At 38.8% G+C, this 21755-nt stretch overlaps 2 protein-coding genes across 2 annotated transcripts in view; one reads left to right on the forward strand and one right to left on the reverse strand.

The window, feature by feature from the left end:
• LOC138981476 (GATOR2 complex protein MIOS-like) overlaps positions 1 to 17589 on the forward strand; it is a 54339-nt gene extending 36750 nt beyond the window's left edge. Inside the window, exons 22-28 of the mRNA XM_070354406.1 lie at positions 6183 to 6255; positions 6512 to 6650; positions 7663 to 7704; positions 8132 to 8312; positions 8763 to 8874; positions 12100 to 12196; positions 13683 to 17589. Coding sequence (XP_070210507.1) covers positions 6183 to 6255; positions 6512 to 6650; positions 7663 to 7704; positions 8132 to 8312; positions 8763 to 8874; positions 12100 to 12196; positions 13683 to 13767 — 729 coding nt within the window. The 3' untranslated portion in view covers positions 13768 to 17589. The remainder of the gene's footprint in view (positions 1 to 6182; positions 6256 to 6511; positions 6651 to 7662; positions 7705 to 8131; positions 8313 to 8762; positions 8875 to 12099; positions 12197 to 13682) is intronic.
• A 174-nt stretch (positions 17590 to 17763) lies between these two features.
• On the reverse strand, positions 17764 to 21755 carry LOC138981478 (replication protein A 14 kDa subunit-like). Its single transcript, XM_070354408.1, has 4 exons — positions 21600 to 21755; positions 18991 to 19065; positions 18582 to 18690; positions 17764 to 17921 (listed from the first exon to the last, which is right to left on the reverse strand). Exons 1-4 carry the CDS (start codon positions 21690 to 21692, stop codon positions 17842 to 17844), a joined length of 357 nt encoding a protein of 118 aa, XP_070210509.1. The 5' UTR covers positions 21693 to 21755; the 3' UTR covers positions 17764 to 17841.

Below are 21755 nucleotides of genomic sequence, written 5' to 3' on the forward strand. Positions count from 1 at the left end.
GTTCTTTTCACTTTATCTCTTTCTGTCCCAAACAAAATCAAAACACATCTTCTGCAACTGTTGAATCATATTGTGTGGTGGATTTGGAAGCAGAATCCACAAATAGACCAGTTTTGACAGTATTAATGATTTCAATATTGCAACTCTGCCTAACGGTGTACTAGAACGTTTCATCCAAATATTGAATAATTTCTTGGCTTCATTGAACTTATCCATCATGTTCATTTCTGCCATTTTTGTCAAATCATTTGTAAACCACAGTCCAAGGATCTTAAACCTTTCTGGATTCCAAGTCATTTTTCTATGTGGAAGAAACTGAGTAGGGTTATTTCGTTCACTGCCTGCCCAAACATTACAAGTTTTATCATAATTAAGTTTAAGTCCTGAAATACAAGCAAATTCATCAAGAGTATTAAATAATTCCACAAAAGATTGATTCGAGCCTTCAAGAAATGTGGTTGTATCATCTGCAAACTGACTTATCTTATGTTCTGTGTTATTAACCTGAATGCCCTTTATATCATTATTTTCCCTAATTTTACAGGCTAACACTTCAGCACACAAAATAAATAAATAAGGTGAGATTGGGTCACCCTGCCTGCAACCACGTTTTATAGGAAATCGAGTTGATGATTTACCATTGACAATCACAGAAGCACTTAAATTTGAATAAAAAGCCAAAATCCAGTTACAAATATCTTCACCAAAACCGAAAGCCTTTAATACCTTATGCATGTAATTCCAGTTAACAGAATCAAAAGCCTTTTCAAAATCAAGTGAGACTATTAAACCTGGTAAATTCTCTTCTTTTAAATAGTGTAGCATGTCGTAGATTAACCTTAGGTTATCACCAATATATCTTCCGGCCACAAAACCAGTTTGATCTAAATTTATTAATTCAGGAAGTACCTTTTTGATCCTATTTGCGATACAAGTTGAACCAATTTTGTACGTAACATTTAACAGTGATATCGGTCGCCAATTTTTAATATATTCCCTGGGTTTATCACCTTTAGGTATGCAGATAATAATACCTTCCCTCTGAGTTATTGACATTTGCTCATTCAAGAAACCCTCGTTAAGAGATCTAACCACCAATCCACCTAACTGTTTCCAGAAGAATTAAAAAAATTCCACTGTAAAGCCATCTGTGCCAGGACTCTTCCCGTTTTTCATGTTTTTTAATGCATTTGAGGCTTCCTCTAACGTAATCATACCCTCCAGGGAGTCTGACGCAACCTCTGATAATGTTGGAAGGGATTGAGCATAGTCATTTATGTCAATATCAATTACATCTTTTTCAGAATAAATATTTTGGTAAAACTGCTTTGTTTCTTCTAACATTTGTTCAGTATCTTCTATGCATGAACCATTTTTTGTTATTAATTTAAACATTTGTTTGCTGACAAAGTGTCTTTTTTCTAAATTACAATAATATTTAGAAGTTTTTTCTCCTGCTGCGGCCCAATTTGCTTTACAGCGTAATAAAATACCTTCAATCTTACTCTTCCTAATATTTAATAACTCATTTTTCTTTTCTTGTAGCATCTGTAGCTCATTATCCGTTTTGTGTATTTTTTTTGTCTAAATCTAATATTTCTTTTTCCAATTCTTCTTCTTTATTGTTATTTTCCTTCTTCTTTTTTGCACTGAACTCCATTGTTTCTTTGCGAAGTTCCATGAGTAAGGTATCAAGAAACAATTGGTCTGATATAGTAAATTCTAACTCTTCTACTGAAATATGTTGTAAATTTGCTCTGTCGTAAACAAGCGCCGAATATTGTTCTTGTATTTTTGCAATAGTTTCATTGATTTTATCTACAAATTTTCTGTCCCGCAGCAGCGATGAATTAAACTTCCAGAAATTTTTAAAGCGAGTTTCCTTTTTGAATTCCAACTCTAAAGTAATTAAAGAATGATCAGTTCTGTAGCCATAAAGAATGTCACTGTCTTTAACATGTGTCACAAGGCTTTCTGCAACAAGAAAATAATCTAATCTTGCTTGCTGTGGAGGGTTGGGTCTTCTCCAAGTATACCTTAGTATTTCTGAATTAATTTCTCTCCACACATCTATGAGATCTAATTCAGAAGCAATGTCCATTACTTTTTCTTGTGCTTTCGGGTTATTGATGTGTTTATAATTACAGTAATCTAATGTTGGGTTTAAAACTAAATTCCAGTCACCAGAAATTATTATGTTTGGGTTTTGCAATGATAAAATTTTTTCTTTCAAATTATCATAGAATTCAGGATCATCATTATTGGGGCCATAAATATTTACCAAAATGAATTCTATATTCATTGTTTTGATCATCAAAATCAGAAAGTTGCCTCGGATATCCTTTATTACTTTTGTAACTTTAAAATCAAAATTATTATTAAAAAGAATTGCGACACCTCGAGATTGTGAACTAAATGATGCAAAAAAACACTCATAACCCCACTCAGCTCTAATCTGTTTTTCAAATTTCTCTTCGAAATGCGTATCCTGCAAAAGATAAATGCAACAGTTCTTCTGACGCAAAAATTGGAAAACATCTCTACGTTTTTGAAAATTATTCAACCCCTGGACATTACATGAAGCAATTTTCACGTTAGACATAGAGTAAATTCAGTCTTGTTTTCCAGATGCACCCTGAATGCCGCAAAATGTTCAACAATAATGCCTGTTTTTTTCAACACAAACCACAAAATAGCACAAAACAAAAAGGAATGTCTACCTGACATCCTAAATACATACAGACAATATATCAAATCAATAAGAACACTCAAGACTCCTTCCAGCACAACTCGATGAAATGAAAAGCACCCGCCTTTATCTATACAAGGGCTAATCAGAACTATAACAAAACTAGAAAACTAGGGTTCAAAAACAGAATATAGATTTCAAAGACAATGTTGAAACAGACTAGAATTAGAAACTACATGTAATGATGTATGTACCAGTTATCAGACAATGAAAAGCGTGTTATCGTTTGTAATGTGTCTCTGCACACTCAGATTACAATACTGCTAATCAAATAAAAAGACAACATTTTTAGATAGAATAAATTATGAAGAGTTTTAACTCAAACCTTAAAACTACAGTTTAGCAAACAGGTTAATATTTATAAACAGAACTTTATTCCTTGTTTTATTGCCATTTGTTACCAATTAACACTCCTCAGTGTTTCTTTGAATTAACATTATTTATCCAAGTACAGAGGCAAATCAATCAACCAAACATCAGTTTCAATTTTCTTTCGCTAGCTGTCGGCAAACAGAAAAACAAAAAGACAGGCAGCATCTTACAGCGCTGGTTAACAAATGTGTGACTGTTTAGCACAGAAACATTAAATCAGACTTGGGCTTTGAGGTTTAGGTAGGTGCCTGTGTCTTTATAGGCTGTGATATGTGTGTGTGTGTGTGTGTGTGTGAGAGAGAGAGTGTGTGTATGTGTGGCACATTCATTTTTATTTAGTCTCAATATACTACATGTACACAAATCACAACTTGCAACAAGGGGGATACACTGGTGTCACATATATATAGATTTGCAAAATTCCACACCGATTTCACATGCAATTATAGGTTTCCTTTTGTATGATCTTAGACAATAGTCAATCTGATTTCGCTTGAACAGTTATAGGTTTTTATTTGCACAATCATAATTCATAACCATCACTGATTTCACTTTCCAGTTATAAAAAGGTTTTCATTTGTACCGTTACAGTCCGCAAGAAGCACTGATTTCAGACTCAATTGTCAGTTGAAGATTTTCATAAATTTACACAGTCCCAGTCCATACACACTGATTTCAATTGTCCAGTTAAAGTTTTTCATTTGCACTGCCACAATCCACAATAAATGTAAACACTGTTTTCAATTGTCCAGTTGAAGTTTTTCATTTGCACTGCCACAGTCCATAATAAAACACTGATTTCAGTTGAAGTTTTTCATTTGCACTGCCACAGTCCACAATAAACACTGATTTCAGTTGAAGTTTTTCATTTGCACTGCCACAGTCCACAATAAACACTGATTTCAGTTGAAGTTTTTCATTTGCACAGCCACAGTCCACAATAAACACTGATTTCAATTGTCCAGTTGAAGTTTTTCATTTGCACTGCCACAGTCCACAATAAACACTGATTTCAATTGTCCAGTTAAAGTTTTTCATTTGCACAGTCAGAGTCCACAATAAAAGTTGTAGGTTTTCATTTTTACATTCATCATCAACAGTCGACACTCATTTCTCTTGTACAGTTGTCGGTTATCATTTGCATTACATACTCACTGTAGGCATGGGTAGTTTCAATACATGTACTCACATGTGTGTATGTATGTGTGTGGGAGTATGTGTCTGTGTGTGTGTGCACCCTAATGAAGTACCATCAGTTGTCAGTTACATGTAATACTTCGCATTTTTCTTAGCAAATTTCTTTTATCAGAATATAACAGCACTTGGAACACAATCATCAATCCCTCACGCATCTCATTTGACAAGCTGTCAATGAATAACAACACACAAAAAAAACAAGCGGTACATATCCAATTTCTGAACAATGGTTCACATTTTAGACCGTTTTCTTTTACGAATGGTAATACAGCAGACACGTGCTACGTAATGTAATTTCTAAGGGCAGATTTCAACCCATACCCATCTCACCTTCATTTACCAGAAATATTATTTATTCCAAGTATCTTTAAAGTCACCAATCAATGATAAAAATGTAGACTGAAAATATGATTCAAAATAGACATTTGCAATTTCACTGTATATCCTATCATTCTCTCTCTCTCTCTCTGTATGTGTGTGTGTGTGTGTGTGTGCATGCGTGTGTGTGTGCATGCGTGTGTGTGTGTGTGTGTGTTGCATGTGTGTGTGTGTGTTTGCTTGTATTATGTACATTTTTCTGTGTCACAAAAACAAAGGCTTTACTTGTGGCTTTACATGTAGCAATAAAACAAAACATGTACTGTTGCAGCGAAGAAGAAAAAAACAAATAAAACAAAATGCCATGACCTCTTATGCTCACACTATTTCAACACATAGTACTGTATAATAATTCCGAAACAAACAAACAACTCATCAGCAAAACAAGAGGACCGTCAAAAGTAGGTCAAGGGGGAGAAACTCATGAGTATGCGCATGAAGTTTTAGCGATCACAGTTCTTTCCCCTGATTGTATTTCACCGATCAGACTAGATTATCGTGATTTAGATCCGTAGGAAAGCTACGCATTGTGGTTGAATTCAATGTGACAAACAAGAATATTCGTGAGATTATAAGGTCTTCCACATATTGCCTTGCTTTTCTTGCAAGTACACCCCCTTCCCCCTTTCGACAACACGCACCACTTTCCCGTCTTCTCTCCTTTGCTTTGCTTCCGATCTCAGTTCGGCACGAATTCTGCGAAGGCGAGGGGGGAGGTCCGTTTTCAATGAGAACTTTTTCCCCTTGAGCTTAGAGCCCCTTTTCAGCACGGACTCTCTGTCACACATACGAACAAAACGAATAATCACCGTGTCGCCTCTGACCGGGTGACAGGCCGCCATGTCAAAATCGCGATCAAATCCTAGCTCAGACTTCATGAAAGCATTGACTCTGTCTTGACAATCTTCAGAAGTAGTTTTGCCCAGACCCCACAAAAGCAAGTTGTACTTTCTAGAATTAAACTCTAATTCCTCAATCTTGTCTTCAAGTTGCTTTTTGGTAGACTCAAGCTTCCCTTCAACCATCGTGATCTTCTCTTCCACATGCGTGTTTAGATTTGTAATGGCGGTGCGAATCTCGCGAACCTCTGACAACAGAGTTTTCGCCCACTCTGGGGGCTCCTGCAAATTGGCAACCTCACCCACGCCTACCTCCTTGTCTATAAACTTGTCCATGTTAGCTTGGTTGACCTGGTTGCTCTTCTTAGGCCCCATGGTTGGCTGAACGCAGCTTTTTATTGAGGCAGTGCTTGAAAGCGTGTGCTTCACGCGGTAGTCATACCGGAAGTCTCAGTTTATTTTTTGGTTGATTTTATTTTTATTCTGTCGGTTTGTTTATTTGGTGTGTTGCTGTTTCTACAAGATGATTTGATCATAAACAGTGTGTACAACTGTTGTCTGTGATTGTTTATCAGTGTGTGTGTTTGTAAGCATTGACAATCAACAACATCGGCATGATCTCAGATGTTTACATTTTCTTGTTACAGTTGAGGGACCGTATCAATAGGCTGGCTGATGACCTTGTCTGCAAAGGTGATCTGGATGGGATGCTCTTGACAGGTCAGCGGAGTGTCTGTGTGTGTCTGTGTCTGTGTCTGTGAGTGTGTGTGTGTGTTGGGGTGTGTGTGTGTGTGTTGGGGCGTGTGTGTGTGTGTGTTGGGGTGTGTGTGTGTTGGGTACAAGTGTGCATAACGTTATACGCGTGTGTCTTTGTGTTTGCATTTTTCTGCTTGCCCAGGAGGAACTCTCACTCAGGTTTGGGCAAGCCACTGAGGACACATTATACACTAATATTTGTGTCTATTTCATGGCCCAGGCATGTCGAATGAAGGTGTAGACCTGTTGGAGTGCTACGTGGACAGAACCAGTGACGTTCAAACGGCGGCAGTGACCGCGGTGTTCTCGGGCACCGCTCAGACCATGAGTGATGAACGGGTCACCACCTGGATCAACAGGTACCTCAGAAATGATTGCTGCATTTTAGCTCGTCAGTTTGGACTGCTTCCTTCTGGAAAAAGATTTAGCATGCCAAAATGTAAAACTTTCCGTGCGAGGTCAAGGTTTATGGCAAACGCTGTACAACTTTTAAACAAATAATCCTGTTGTATAGCCCTGTGATTTACTGCAACAATTAACCTGTCATCATTTTAAATCTTCTAATCTAAATGGCATTTTTCATGTTCTAACTTCAAATGGCACTTTATATGCTTGTGTGTGTGTGTGTGTTTGTGTGTAATTGTTGTTTATATTGATGTGTTTTAATGTTATTATGTGTTCACCCACAATGTCATTTCTCTTTTGAGATAATAAAGTACATGTATTGTATTGTATTGTACAGAGCTTTGCAGACTTTTTTCTTGTTCTTTTTTTAAATTTTAATTGTTTTGACATTTGGGGCAACTATTTTTTTTTTCAGATACAAAATTTCACGTTCTTGGGTCATTTCAGATGGTTGGATTAAAAAAAATGAGACTTTTTTGAGAGTAGAAGGAAGCAGTGATTTTTTAAGATTTTTTTTTCTTTTTGATAAATGTTGAGCCAATTAAAAAAGAATGATCAAAAGTCTGGTTGATGCCTCCATAACTACTTGCATTGTCAGGGATGTTGCTATGGTTTATTTTGTTTGGCAAATTTCACAAAATGGCTACAGAAGTTTTGGCAATTTTCTGAATGTTATGGCGGTCCTTGACGTCACTTTTCCTCCACCAAGAAAAAAGTTTGGAAGATTTGCCCTAATGACAGCAACCATATGGGGTGATTAAAAAGAAGTTTGGTGTTTTGCTGATTCAAATTCTGTGAAAATATGATGGATACCAATGCATGTGCTGTGCTATGCCATAAGATCACATAGATAACCTGATGAATTTCAAGCTCAGGGTGTAAATCACTAATTGTCACATATTAAATCTGCTTTGTGTCATCGCAATTGCTGCTAGCCTTTTCTCTGACACTCGTTCTGTTTTCCAGTTACAGAACCCTTCTTGATCAGTGGGCACTATGGCATGAAAGGTCTGTTTGGCATTTTCTTTTCAACTGAGTTTCTTATTTGCTCAAAGACATAGTTTGGAAGAGCTTTAAGTCCTTGTTGGTGTGGCAAGGAAGTGTTAAGTTAATCGAAATCAGCTTTTATTAAAGGGTGAACAATTCAACTCCTTCTTTCTCTTTCTTTTTGTAACTTTGATGTTCAGAATGACATCAAGGATTGCATTCTTTGCTGTTTAATATTCTTGTTTGTTAAGAGTTCATTTATGTTTTGGTCGAATAATTACAGTGGGGCTCCAAATCCGATGAAATCAGACTTTAAAGGAAGAAGACTTAAAATCGAGGTAAGTTTACAGAGGTTGTCAACAGAAAGTCTGATAAACTAGGGTCTTAATAAGGGTGGAGATATAAGAGGGGGTCAACCGTACATTGTATGTATTCCTCACTGATTCAGGTGCAAGTTTGACATTGTGAGCCAGAGCTGTGAGCCTAGCGTTCCCCACCCCCCGCAGGTCTACATCAACTGCAACTTCTGCGGCAAATCCATCACGTCCAACCGCACCAGCTTCCGACTCGCTGATCGCTTCATGCAGCTCAACCCCTTCTCACGGTCGCCACAGCAACAAAGGCAGAAGGTGGGCGTAAAATTTGGAAAAAAGTTAGAACGTCAGCATAAATTGAATTTTTGTGCATGAATCAAAATTGTGGCAAAAGTGATGAGCAATACTTGCGTTGAGAATCCATGATAAGACGGCACCTCAAGTTAAAAATCACCTCTTTTTGTTGTCTTTGATGTTGCCAGAACGTTTCTTGCTTTGAATACTGCAGTGATGAAAGGACATATATGGCTGGTTCCTCTTACATCCCTACAGGACAGCCATTTCAAGTGATTTTCAACTTTGTTTGATAACTTGATAGGCACAACATTGTTGCTGATGTGATCTAACACACAACTTTGTACATTTCTCCTGAATACGGCTTACTTTTTCTGTGCAGTTATAAGAAAAGTAGGTCTCAAATGTCATGATTAAACTGACATGAAACTTCATGATTAAACTGACATGAAAATGAAATGGTTGTTGCAGATCACATGTTGTCCCAGCTGCAGAAAGGCATTACCACGCTGTGCTGTTTGTTTGGGAACCTTGGGAACAGCGTCTGCATTTAGCGCCAACGTCGAACAACCAACCCTCAAAAGTAAGCTAGGACCTTATATAAGCCGGATGAAAGTGTTGTTGAGTGTACCTGTGCTTAACTCTTACCAGTTCGCTCCCTTACCCATCGTAAGCAAGCTTACGATGCCCCCCCCCCCCCCCCTGTAGTTTTCCACTGACCAATTATCTAATTATCGAAAAAAAAATTGTTATTTTACATTGGATGGGTCGGACAGTGAGATGTGTTAGACACACTTTATGACAGAAACAAGCTGGGTTTTTGTTATAAGTTAGTTATAGGAATGCATTATTAGGCACACAAAAAAAAAAAAGTCTGTTAACGGTAACATAGGCCAATAAAATAGGGTCGGTAGATCGGGACTTTTTTTTTTCCCCCAAAAAAACATATTTTTAAGTTATTTTGCCAAAAAACAGACCTTTTTTTTTTTCTTTTTTGACTCACATGCGAAGCAAAAGTGAGTCTATGTACTCACCCGAGTCGTCCGTCCGTCCGTCCGTCCGTCCGTCCGGCCGGCCGGAAAACTTTAACGTTGGATATTTCTTGGACACTATTCAGTCTATCAGTACCAAATTTGGCAAGATGGTGTATGATGACAAGGCCCCAAAAAACATACATAGCATCTTGACCTTGCTTCAAGGTCAAGGTCGCAGGGGCCATAAATGTTGTCTAAAAAACAGCTATTTTTTACATTTTTCCCATTTTCTCTGAAGTTTTTGAGATTCAATACCTCACCTATATATGATATATAGGGCAAAGTAAGCCCCATCTTTTGATACCAGTTTGGTTTACCTTGCTTCAAGGTCAAGGTCACAGGAGCTCTTCAAAGTTGGATTGTATACATATTTTGAAGTGACCTTGACCCTGAACTATGGAAGATAACTGTTTCAAACTTAAAAATTATGTGGGGCACATGTTATGCTTTCATCATGAGACACATTTGGTCACATATGATCAAGGTCAAGGTCACTTTGACCCTTATGAAATGTGACCAAAATAAGGTAGTGAACCACTAAAAGTGACCATATCTCATGGTAGAAAGGGCCAATAAGCACCATTGTACTTCCTATGTCTTGAATTAACAGCTTTGGATGACCTTGACCTTGGGTCAAGGTCACATGTATTTTGGTAGGAAAAATGTGTAAAGCAGTTCTTAGTGTATGATGTCATTGCTAGGTTTAGTTATTTGTATTTATTTAGTTGTTTAGTAAAGGTCAAGGTCAAGCATGTGAGTCGTATGGGCTTTGCCCTTCTTGTTTTACCTTTGACAGCACATGAAAAATGATTCCTATTTAGTCCCGCAGTGGGGCACTGCGGTTATGAAATTAAAGGCCCCTCCTGTTTTTGGAACCGCAGGAGCTTTCTAGTTTGCTGTTAGGTAGATTTTTGGTTCCTCTTTCCTGTCATGCTCTCTTTTTCTTCATGAATTCTTTTCTTTTTTCTGCCTTCTTGCTCATTCACCTGTATTTTTTCCAAAAATCTCTTCTCTTGCCGCTTGTCTCGTGATTCATGTATAGTTTAATCTGTTAGTGTTCTGATGTAAGTCCAGCAGTAGATAGGTTAAGCCTATTTTAACATACTGGAAACTGGTAATCTTCCAGTAGGTATTAATTTAGTTTTACTAAAGCCTGCTGGGACACAAGTAATGGGTTAGTGCATTTGTAAACAGGAATCGCTTGACAAGTGGCCCCCTTCATCCCCCCCTTCCTCGTCCTGATATGGCTCTGCGTAGTCGGCTGGACGTTAAGCAACAAATAAACAAACAAACAAATAAACATATTTTTAAGTTATTTTGCCAAATTTTTTTTTTCCCCCCCCAAATGCCAAAAAAAAGTCTAGGGACGCGGGAAAAAATAAGGTCGGTCGGGATACCGTAAACCGTATTTTTTTTTTTGTGCCTTAGGCATGCGTATGTCATGAAACGTCCAACTTTGAAATTTGGGTGGGGGTATTCAGGTGACAATAACTTTTTTGTTTATCAGCAAAATAACTTAAAACTTTGCTATGTTATGTAAAATGAATGCCAAAACAGACTAGTTAGCAGCATATCTAAAATAAACTGAACACAAAAAAAATGTCTTCTTTGTGTTTGTCACGTGTTCCAAAAAATGGGCGTACAAATTTCAACAAAAATCATGTTGTCACCCCCATAACATTTTTTACCTTTAAAGATAGCACAATTCTCTTTGCAAATATGAAAAGCTTATTCATTTTCCTTTCATTTGATATATAACTTTCTATGTTTCATTTAGAAAATGCCCCCAGATAGCCACTCGTCAAGTAGGCACCAACAGCACTGTAAAATATGCCCTAAAACCCCCGAACTGGTAAGAGTTAATACTCACCGGGCCACTTAATGGGCCCGGTAGCTCAGATGGTAGAGCACTGGACTTGTGATCCTAAGGTCACGTGTTCGAATCCAGGCATGGATGGACATGGGTCAACTTTATGTGCAGACTCAGAGACAGTATCCATGTCCTACCCCTGTGTCACCAAAGTGAAACATAAAAGACCTTGATCATTCTGCCATAAATGCAGGTGACTGATTACACCTAAACACGCACACACCTGGGTAGTGCGACTTATGTTGCTTCTAGCTTTCCACTGGGAGGAAGCGACCCCAATTTTCCAGCATTGGGATAATAGAGTAAATGAAATGAAATGGTACAGAGAAGTTGACACTGTCATCCAAATGGAAATATTACGAGTGCAACCATTTTTTATCTACCGGCACATAGGCAGCCTTACTCTGTTTTTAGAGGAAAACCTTGATTAGTTTTAGCTTTGTTAACCCTTCGCTGACATATCAACCTTTTGGGAAGTAGCTCTTCAAAAGGCTTTAGGAAGTTCCTGTGAAAGGCAGTTGAACATACATTTTTGTTCACACCTTAATTATTAGTTTTAACTTAAGGTATGCAACTTATTTACACATGTAGGATTCTCAGGACAACTTATATTGTGATTTAATCGTATGCAGATGTGATGATGATTTGAATGTTTTCTCATGCATGCAGTTTGTACCCAGTGCTAAGTAACTAGAATTATTAGGATTAAGGTATGCACTTTTTTGTACATCTGTAGAATGTTCAGGACAATGCACATTGTGATTCAATCGCAAGCAGAGGATCATGATGATTTGAATGTTTTCCCATGCACGCAGTTTGTACCCAATGCTTCAAGTACCGGGAACTTACATCACATGAACTTCTTGACTCAGCTGTTGAAATGTTTATCTTGGTATGATTGCAGGTGGGCAGCAAAAGTTAACGTTGTTGCAAGACTGGTTTGCCTGGTGTCAAACGTGTCGACATGGCGGTCACGCAGCTCATCTTACAGACTGGTTCAGGTAAGCTTCGGGCTGTGCACATGTCCGTATATGTCCCATAATTTATTTTTAAAAAGTCTGGACTTTGCCTAAAGGTCTTTCAGATTTGTGTCACACACAATGTTTTTTCCATCATTGTAATTACATGATCAATGAAAAAGTTCGAGATTGAATTAACAAAATTCTTTCAGTTATCTTGCAAACTGTCGTTAAAAAAAGTACTTGGTTCATTTTTTAATCCACTTCAGATATGAACATACTCTGTCACTAGTAAGTGGTGCAACTCATGCTATTACAGTGGAACACTCGTTTCATAACGCCCTGATTTAATACTTCCTAATTTATCAAACCTTGCTTTTTCAGAATCTTAATGATGAGGGTGAAAGTTGCTTGTTCATTTCAATGCTTGTTATTCTCCCAGGCGATTGGTTCCACATAACTCTCACTTACTCTCATATTTACTCTTGCATTTAGAGAGGTTTGTTTCTTATATCTTGCTTTCACAGCTGTTTTCATAACGTCTGTAAATAGACGCTTTTTTGACATAATTCCGTCGGGTTTGTATCTATCGGTTTTGAAAGAGTGAACACCCTCTGCTTTTCCTCTGACAGATAGTCCCACATGCTCCTGTCCATGTGTTTCCGGTGCACCCCTCGCTAGTGATTGGCCCCTCCAATGTTTGTCGGAGTAAACATCAAGGGTATTCACTCTTTAAAGGCACAGTAAGCCCCGTAAACCATCACAGATACTGTCAGGCTTTTTCACACAGTACAAACACCATTTCATTTGAACACTCACCGTTTGAGAACATTCTAGGTGCCCTCCGTAAAGAGCGAGCAAGTTTCAAAGAATTTATTTTTGCGTGGTTTATCTTACCTCTGAGCCATCGTGAACCCGTGTAATCCAGTTTCCCTTTTTTTCACAATTTAGCCGCCAGTTTGTCATTTCAATGCAAATCTCTGTAAGCTTATCTGCAATAGCACGTTATTGTGTACCTTTGAATCTGAAATGCAGCATTGAAACGGCTGCGAACTAGAGCAGTGGCGGTTAACGGTTCAGAGGAACTGGCGTAAGGCAGCGTCTTCTGCTACGAGAACCACTACCTTGCGTGACCCTGCTTCCGGGCTATCTTTTTTTAAACTTTCAAAACTTCGTATTGTTCTGATTTTGTCTTGATGAAATAAGATGTCTTTTATGATTTAAGAATGTTTGTGTAACAAGCTGTCAATTTATTATTTAGATTTCAAAAGTTAAGTCAGAAGCGCAAAAAAGCACCGTCCGATTGTCTGACAGACAATCCGCAAAATTAATTCTTTAAAAATTGCTAGCTCTTTACATAGGGCACCTAGGATGTTCCCGTTCGGTGAGCGTTCAAATGGAAGGGTGTTTGTACTGTGTGTAAAAGCCTGACAGTATCTGTGATGGTTTACGGGAGGCTTACTGTGCAACAACCCATTTTGGAATGCATCTATTGACTTCAATGTTAAGATTCCATGTTTGGTTGCAGAGACCACTGTGACTGCCCAGTGACAGGCTGTATGTGCAAGTGCATGACCATCGACTCCACAGACGTTCATCCTGCCTCCTCCTGACGGGATCATGACACTCACCTCCTGGAGTTGTGGAAATCACTACACACAGAAACGTTCCTGTAGGATTTCTCATTGGCCGAGACAGATGCTGAGCTTTGTTGCGTCCCAAGACCAGTGTTAGTTGTGCATACATCCCCGAGTTCTTTGCACTGGGAAAATAGCTGAAGTCTTCACAACACAACCATCAGTGGATAGATAACATCTATAACTGAGTGAGGCAGAACGGTCATGACCAGATCTAAGAAGTAAAGGGAAGTAAACGCTCCAAATAAAGACGACAGTGAGTGAGAGTTATGAGGAACCAGTCTCCTGATGTGGTGCATCGCTGGAGTTTTGTTTCACAGAGAAAGATGTATGATAAAAAATCATGTGACATTCAGTGCAGCTGCAGTTTTGACATGTTATTTTGCTGCAGTTGCTTAGTTGTATCAGTGATCACAATAATGTGTCTGCTCCTCCTCTTAGGATGTGAGGGTGGGTTCAGCGGAGTACTTTACCTCAAGAAATAAGGAGTTTCATAACCATACAGAGTACATGCGTCGAGCTATAACAGTACAGAGTACATGGCCCTATTGAGTTCTAACAGTACAGAGTACATGGCCCTATTGAGTTCTAACAGTACAGAGTACATAACTCTGAATTCTAACAGCACAGAGTACAATGTACATGCCTCCGAGTTCTAATAGTACAGTACAGACCCCTTGAGTTCTAACAGTACAGAGGACGTAACTAACAGCACATAGTCCCTGCCTCCGAGTTCTAACAGTACAGTACAGAGTACATGCCTCCGAGTTCTAACAGTACAGTACAGAGTACATGCCCCCTGAGTTCTAACAGTACAGAGGACGTAACTCTAACAGCACATAGTCCCTGCCTCTGAGTTCTAACAGTACAGTACAGAGTACATGCCTCCGAGTTCTAACAGTACAGTACTTAGTACATGCCCCCTGAGTTCTAACAGTACAGAGGACGTAACTCTAACAGCACATAGTACCTGCCTCCGGGATCTAACAGTACAGTACAGAGTACATGCCCCCTGAGTTCTAACAGTACAGAGGACGTAACTCTAACAGCACATAGTACCTGCCTCCAGAGAAACACCTGATGTATCAGGATCTCGCGCGTGCGAGATTTCGTTTTTTTGTGTCTCGCGATAGTTGGAGGAGCGAGAGCCGCCATGTTGTGTTTTCGTCTGCTCGAAATGTGCGCTAAAGTCGTAAATCATCACAAAAAAGCTTATTCCGGGCGGGACTACATGTGTGTGTTGGTTACAAATTGTGTGTGTGATATTTTTCTTCAAACTTTTTCACTTTTCTTCTTTGTTTCACTTGTTTATTGTCGGAGCCGATTTCGCCAAATACCGTACTTTCGTTTGCCTGGTTGTTGTGTGATTTATTGACACGATCTGATTATACTTTTTTGACTGCGGCTAATTTATAGTGACGCTGCCTATACATGGCTCGTCCGAATTTTTTTGTTAAAAGTCGGGGGTGCGGCTTATAAAACGGTGCGTCTTGTAATCCGTCAAATACGGTACCTCAGAGTTCTGCAGAGTACATCAGTACATGCCTCCGGGTTCTAACAGTACAGAGGACATAACTCTGAATTCAAACAGTATAGAGTACATGCCTCTTGAGTTATAACAGTACAGAGTACATGCCCCTTGAGTTCTAACAGTACAGAGGACATGCCTCTTGAGTTCTAACAGTACAGAGTACTTGCCTCCGAGTTCTAACAGTACAGAGGACATGCCTCTTGAGTTCTAACAGTACAGAGGACATGCCTCTTGAGTTCTAACAGTACAGAGTACATGCCTCTTGAGTTCTAACAGTACAGAGGACATGCCTCTTGAGTTCTAACAGTACAGAGTACATGCCTCTTGAGTTCTAACAGTACAGAGGACATGCCTCTTGAGTTCTAACAGTACAGAGTACATGCCTCTTGAATTCTAAAAGTACAGAGGACATCATTCTGAATTCCAACAGCACAGAGTACCTGTCTCAGAGTTCCAACAGTGCAGAGGACGTGCCTCAAAGTAACAGTACAGTGTACCAGGGTTCCTGCAGGGCAGAGCTGATACAATTCAATGAGTTTTCAAGGACATTTCCAGGACCAAATAAATGCTTTTCAAGGACATGATTTTCCCCAAATTAATGCAAAGCACCAAGCTTTACCTTCAAACTATTAGTCATTCCGTAGTTGTTTCCCTTGCCAACTTCCGGGAAGGGAAGCAACTACGGGTGACTAGTAATAGTTAGTTCATCTGCTTTTATTCTCCAAAAATGTGTGTACTGTATTTGACGAAAAAAAAGGGGTTGCATTTTTTTTTGCAAGCTGCTGACGAAATGTATAGGCAACAATTTGGAAAAATCAAGTACTTTTCAATGATTATTTAACAAAATTCTATTTTCAAGCACTTTTCAAGGCCTGGAAATGGTTTTCCAATTTTCAAGGAGTTTTCCAGGGTTCAAGGACTCTGTACGAACCCTGGTGTACCTACCTTTTAACTCATACTGAACGGATAGTTCCAATGGAAGGTGACATGATTGTTAATTTTCTCCCACTACTCATGTTCAAAAGACTACACTGTGTGTGTGTGTGTGTGTGAGTGAATGCTGCTTATGCAGGCCCCTTAGACACCATTCATTGCCTTTGTTTGCAGTGTCAGGAGCTAGCCGGGTATGGACACAAGATCTCTTGAATGTCGATGTCATCGTGGAATTTTGGCGTAACTAGATTCTTTGCAATTTTGATCTTTTGCGTAACTCAATTCTTTGCGATTTTTATCTTAAGAATAGGTAAATCATTATCCATGAAAAATATGCTCTTAAATACGATTGACAATGCATGATTTAACATTCTGTTATCTTTCTGACCATACCAGAAATGAATATCAACACTATTTCCTAATTAAAATGATCAGTTTTGTCCTGTTTAAAACAAATTACGGCAAAATTCCACGGCAACATCGATATTGTGCTTTGGAATTAGCAGACTGAGTGTATGTGGTTATGATTATGTAAAAGAGATCTCACGAATGTTGTGCTTTGGAAGAATCTACCAGATAGTTTGTTGTAGCAATGGTTTGTTTCCTTGAATGCAGTGTGATGAGATGGTAGGTTCTGGCAAAGAACAGATTGGGTTTCCAGGTATGTGTCACTGATATGAATGTACATCATGTAAGTAGAAAAAATACAGTATTTCAGTGCAAATGATGCAGCTCTGAAATTAATTGGTCTGCAGCTGAACTTAGCATGCATGTCATTTGAACAAAACATATTGGCAGTCATTGGCTTTTGATTTTAAAGCTGTGATAAAGTACACGAAGAGTTTGAATAAATTAGAATTCAAAAATAAACTAAATCAAATTATCCGATTTCATTAAATTCATTTCTTGTGTTGTTGAATTTACAAATCACATGAAGTCTTTATAGAAGTGTAGTACACAAATCATGAACCTGGAGATTTCAGTATGCCAGCTTGTAGGTTAGGGTATCCTTCCGCAAACATGAGTACAGTATATGAATGACATTCCAAGTGTGCAATTGTTTGTTCAGTCTCCACTGACCCTGTACTATCCAGACCAAAATGTAAGAACAGGCTTGTTGTTGTAAGCTTGCAGGTTTTGTGAAAGTTACTTATGTAAAACAATAGCCGTCTTATAGTTATATAGGGTGAGAATGTGCAAGTGTGATGAAGATTGGTCCAGAAATTAGTTGCGATCAAGATAAGGTATTTCAAAAACTGTATTCTTGTGGATGAACTGTTACAAGAATGTGCAAAATAATAAAAATTGCAAAATAAATGTTTTGCTGCACATGATTTGTGGTATGTCTTTGCTAATGCTTTTTTTCTGTGTCGATCATCTCAAACAAACAACACGCATGACATACACACATGAAAAACATAATACAGGCAACTTGTTTCACATTCCTTCTTTTTCAGTAGCAATTTGTATCATCTCTGTCATAATTATTCAGCAGATATCATACCACCACCCCCCCCCCCCCCCCCCCCCATTTTCCCAACATTGCTAAAGTTCATGGATACAAGAAAAGAAAAAAGTCAAAGCTGTCAAGATTCCGTGACCCCCTGAACGTATTGCTCTGGACACCCCTCCATCAGCTGCACAGCTTGGTTGTACAGTCCCATATCTGCAAGTATTCAGTTGTAACATTGTAGCAAACTGCCAAAGGTATGTCATATTCAAATTGTATTTCTGAATTTCATCTCCGCTTGTAAGACAATCCAAACAAAATCGGTCTCAAATTGAGTCAAAACAAGGGAGGGAATCATTCTTAAAATGGAAATAAATGGACAGGCCATGAGCAGAAACTGAAAAACAGCAATGTCTGGGAACAGGGCATTCTTCTTACATCCTATTTATAACTACTTTGTAAAGGGGGAGTTCTACTTTACTTCTTCTGCCAAAGTCTGACATCTCGTGACACACACATACTTTATTTAGATAAATCGCCAGAAAGGCACCCTTGTAAATTGTTAACAATTTGGATCAAAAGCAGATGTCTTCCATAATTAACCTGCAGTCTGTCGATCATCTCTGTGGTATATAACTGCTGAAATTAATGAGATATATTACAGGCCAAATGATGGGCTGGTAGTGTTGGACTCAACTTCATATCAAACAACGGAAGTCAGTTTTCAAACACTAAGATGAAGAGTAAAATAAAATTGTTATTGCACATTTTGAACTCGAGACAGTGCTTACTTCCTTCACATGTGTTACACAGACAGACACACACAGAGGAACAAAAGAACTGGTCAAAGTATGGAGACAAAAGGCTGATGCTTACCAAACTTGCCTGCGGCATCTTCTGAGAAAAGCACGTAGTTCTCACACTGAAGGATGTTTCCTTGCACACGACCATGCACCTCTGTCAGTCCAGACACATACTCGCTTAGCTGCAAACCAACCAAAAATAACCATAAGTTGTACACGATACATGTGACTGTGAGCAGAACATCATGCAGTTAGAGAAAAGTAACGCACAAAAAAGTGACAAACACACACAAATTTAAAGTAACTTGGTTGAATGTATTCTCCATCTTTCATAATTATGTTCACAATTATATTAATTAATTATCCACATGTTGCATCCCCCTTCAATGGCTTTATTGAGAAAACAAACAAAATAAATTGTCAACATGCCTTGCACAACAACAACAAAAGAAAATATGAAAATAACTATATAAAGTACATACAGGATTACTCATGTTGACGCGAATGTCCTTTTCATCACTAGTACTCAGAGTGAAGAACTTTCCATTTGGATCAACCTGCAACAAATTAAAGTACAACGATGTGGTCAATAAAAATATACAGTCTCTGTAAAAGATAATCGCAAGAATTACATGATGTAAGCATTTTGGTACAGGGTGACCCCCCAAAAATGCTTATAATATCTGGTGACCAAATTAATCAATATTTGGTACACATGTAACCTTCATTATTTATTAAATAATCTTGTAACCCTACTTTTCTCTTACGTAACCCTTCCTTCTTTAATGCCTTCTCATTTTCTTCATTCCAAAGCATTCAAGCCGTTTATAAAAGATCGAAGATTGCCACAACAATAATGAAAGCTCATGATCGAGCCAAATTCCAAATCAGTAATCATCGAATGTGTCCGCGAACCAAGCAGCCTGGAATCACTACTCGTCTAAAAACAGCATACTTTAAAAAAAACTGCAGAGTACAAATCTTAACAATATGGGAACAAAGAAATAGTCTTTTCAGTTGTGACAAAACAAAACTCAAAAAAGCTTTGCATCAAATAGTTTTGATTCTGCTGACGCCTAATCCAGTGCCGAAAGCCCACCTCTCAATCTCACTTTGGTCAGTCACTCAATGACTCATGATACATCATGTTGCTGAGGAGACCCAACTTATTCTAAAACTAATATCAAGTCTCTATTTTGAGAACTATAGTCATGAGTGCCAGTTCTTAAGCCTGAGGACTCCGTAACTGTCCCGAGTCACAGCATTTTTAAACCGTTTTGAAGGTATATACAACATGTATTTTTTTCAAACATTCGTGAAGATACTTTCTGTGAATACATTTGTACATGTCATACTCAGTCATAGTCCCGAATTCACCCCCTGGAAGTGTCGTCACATACTGAAAGAAGAGTGACTGTCTGCGATTCACTCAGTCAGTCACTGAGTCTGTGGCATTGTTGTTCAGTTGGACCTCCTGGATTGAAATGATGTATGTATACATAGGTCAAAATGCACTAAAGAAACATTGCTCTGTCAGAAGACCTCCTTCATGTCAAAACTATGGCATGGGTCAGACTAATGCGTCAGATCAGGACTGAAGATGGAGACCTGAGACATGTTGCCTGGGCCAAAGCGAAACCAAAGCAATCGCAATGCGCTTTTGGTAACCCCGTTTATCGGGGCAGTGCAGAAAAGCATGCGCGAAGCACTCCGCAAGCGGCTTTGGAATATGCTCTCCTGCCGCGAGCACCGTTTTCCAATATGACGCCAGTGTCTGAACTGCGATGGTGTGTAGCGGTCTTCTCGGCGTGGTTTTCGACGTGACCAGAGGGACCCACAGCTTTTCAAGGTTTAGTGACCACCCCAGCTAAGGGGGGGAAAAAAAAGTCTGTTTATGGTATCCCGACTGACCCTATTTTTTCGCGCGACCCTAGACTTTTTTTTTGGCATTTGGGGGAAGAAAAAAAAAGTCTTTGTTTTTTGGCAAAAATATATGGTTTTTGGGAGAGAAAAAAAACCCCGACCTACCGACCCTATTTCTTTTGCCTATGTTACCGTAAACAGACTTTTTTTTTTTTTGCCTAACAATCCCAACATGACGACATTCTTACAATTTCATGGACCGAATCGTCTGTTAGCTAAAGACTTAAGTATGAAAACTGTCTTTCACATCTCGCATCACTGTCTCTTTTTTTCATCGGCATCTTGAAGCACTCTGTCTCGATAAGATGTGATGCATACCAGGGATGGCCAAATCGCCTGCTCGGTCGCCAGGGGCGAGTGAAAATTCTACCGGGCGAGTAGAAACCATCTGGCGAGTGAAAATTCTGGTCAAATTTGAAACAAATTTCGAAAGAACCATCGCGTTTCTTACTGTGATGACTACTGTAGTACATAGGGCCTGATCAAGGTAGCGGAACACAGCTCTATCCTCCATATTACAATTTTCTGAATAAAGTTGTCATCAGAAAATTATACTATGCTGTGTTACTTTTGTAATGGTGTGTTGTGGGCTAGTGACATTTCTGGCGGTCTAGTAACTTTCATGAAGTTACTAGCCCGGCTGGCTAGTAAAATGTTTGAGATTTGGCCATCCCTGCATAGACCAAAGAAACGACTTGACTGAGAAAAAGCGCCTTGATTCCTATGAAACATAAGGCTGAGAACAACATTGCAGTGGGACAGAGAACCTCAAACGGGGCTTAATCGGGTTATTGCCACCTGTCATACAGACTTTTAGTACCGTCACTCGCAGGTGTTTATTAATGAAGTTTTGGGAACACTTTCCTGCACAGCTCTGACTTAGTTGAACTGCCTCAGACTCAGAGACAGAGTCGACAGACAATGGGAAAGGTTGGTTTATGAATATGATACTACTGACTAAGAATCTTTGTTGAATTAATGAAGGTGTTTGATTTTCTTAATGGGGGTACGATATTTTGAAGCACAAAAATTAAATGCAGCAAAGTCTTTTGGATTTACTTCACTACAAAAACCGACACGAGCTTTTACGACACTCACGGAGATTGGAAGTTTCAGATAATATTGCAGTATTATTTGCAAAGTTAAGAAATGAAATAAGCACACTCACATCCTTGGCTTTTCCTAGCACGCACACATGCTTCCCCTGATAATTTGGCATCAAAGCTCCATTGATTCTGTGACGGGAGTTGTCGCCTTCCATTTTGGCGGTATGAAATTGAGGAGAGTAACTCTGACGACTGAACAAGTCAGGCGCCCAACTTCC

The sequence above is a fragment of the Littorina saxatilis genome, linkage group LG12, assembly GCF_037325665.1.
Source record: "Littorina saxatilis isolate snail1 linkage group LG12, US_GU_Lsax_2.0, whole genome shotgun sequence".
NCBI classification, from domain to species: Eukaryota; Metazoa; Mollusca; class Gastropoda; order Littorinimorpha; family Littorinidae; genus Littorina; species Littorina saxatilis.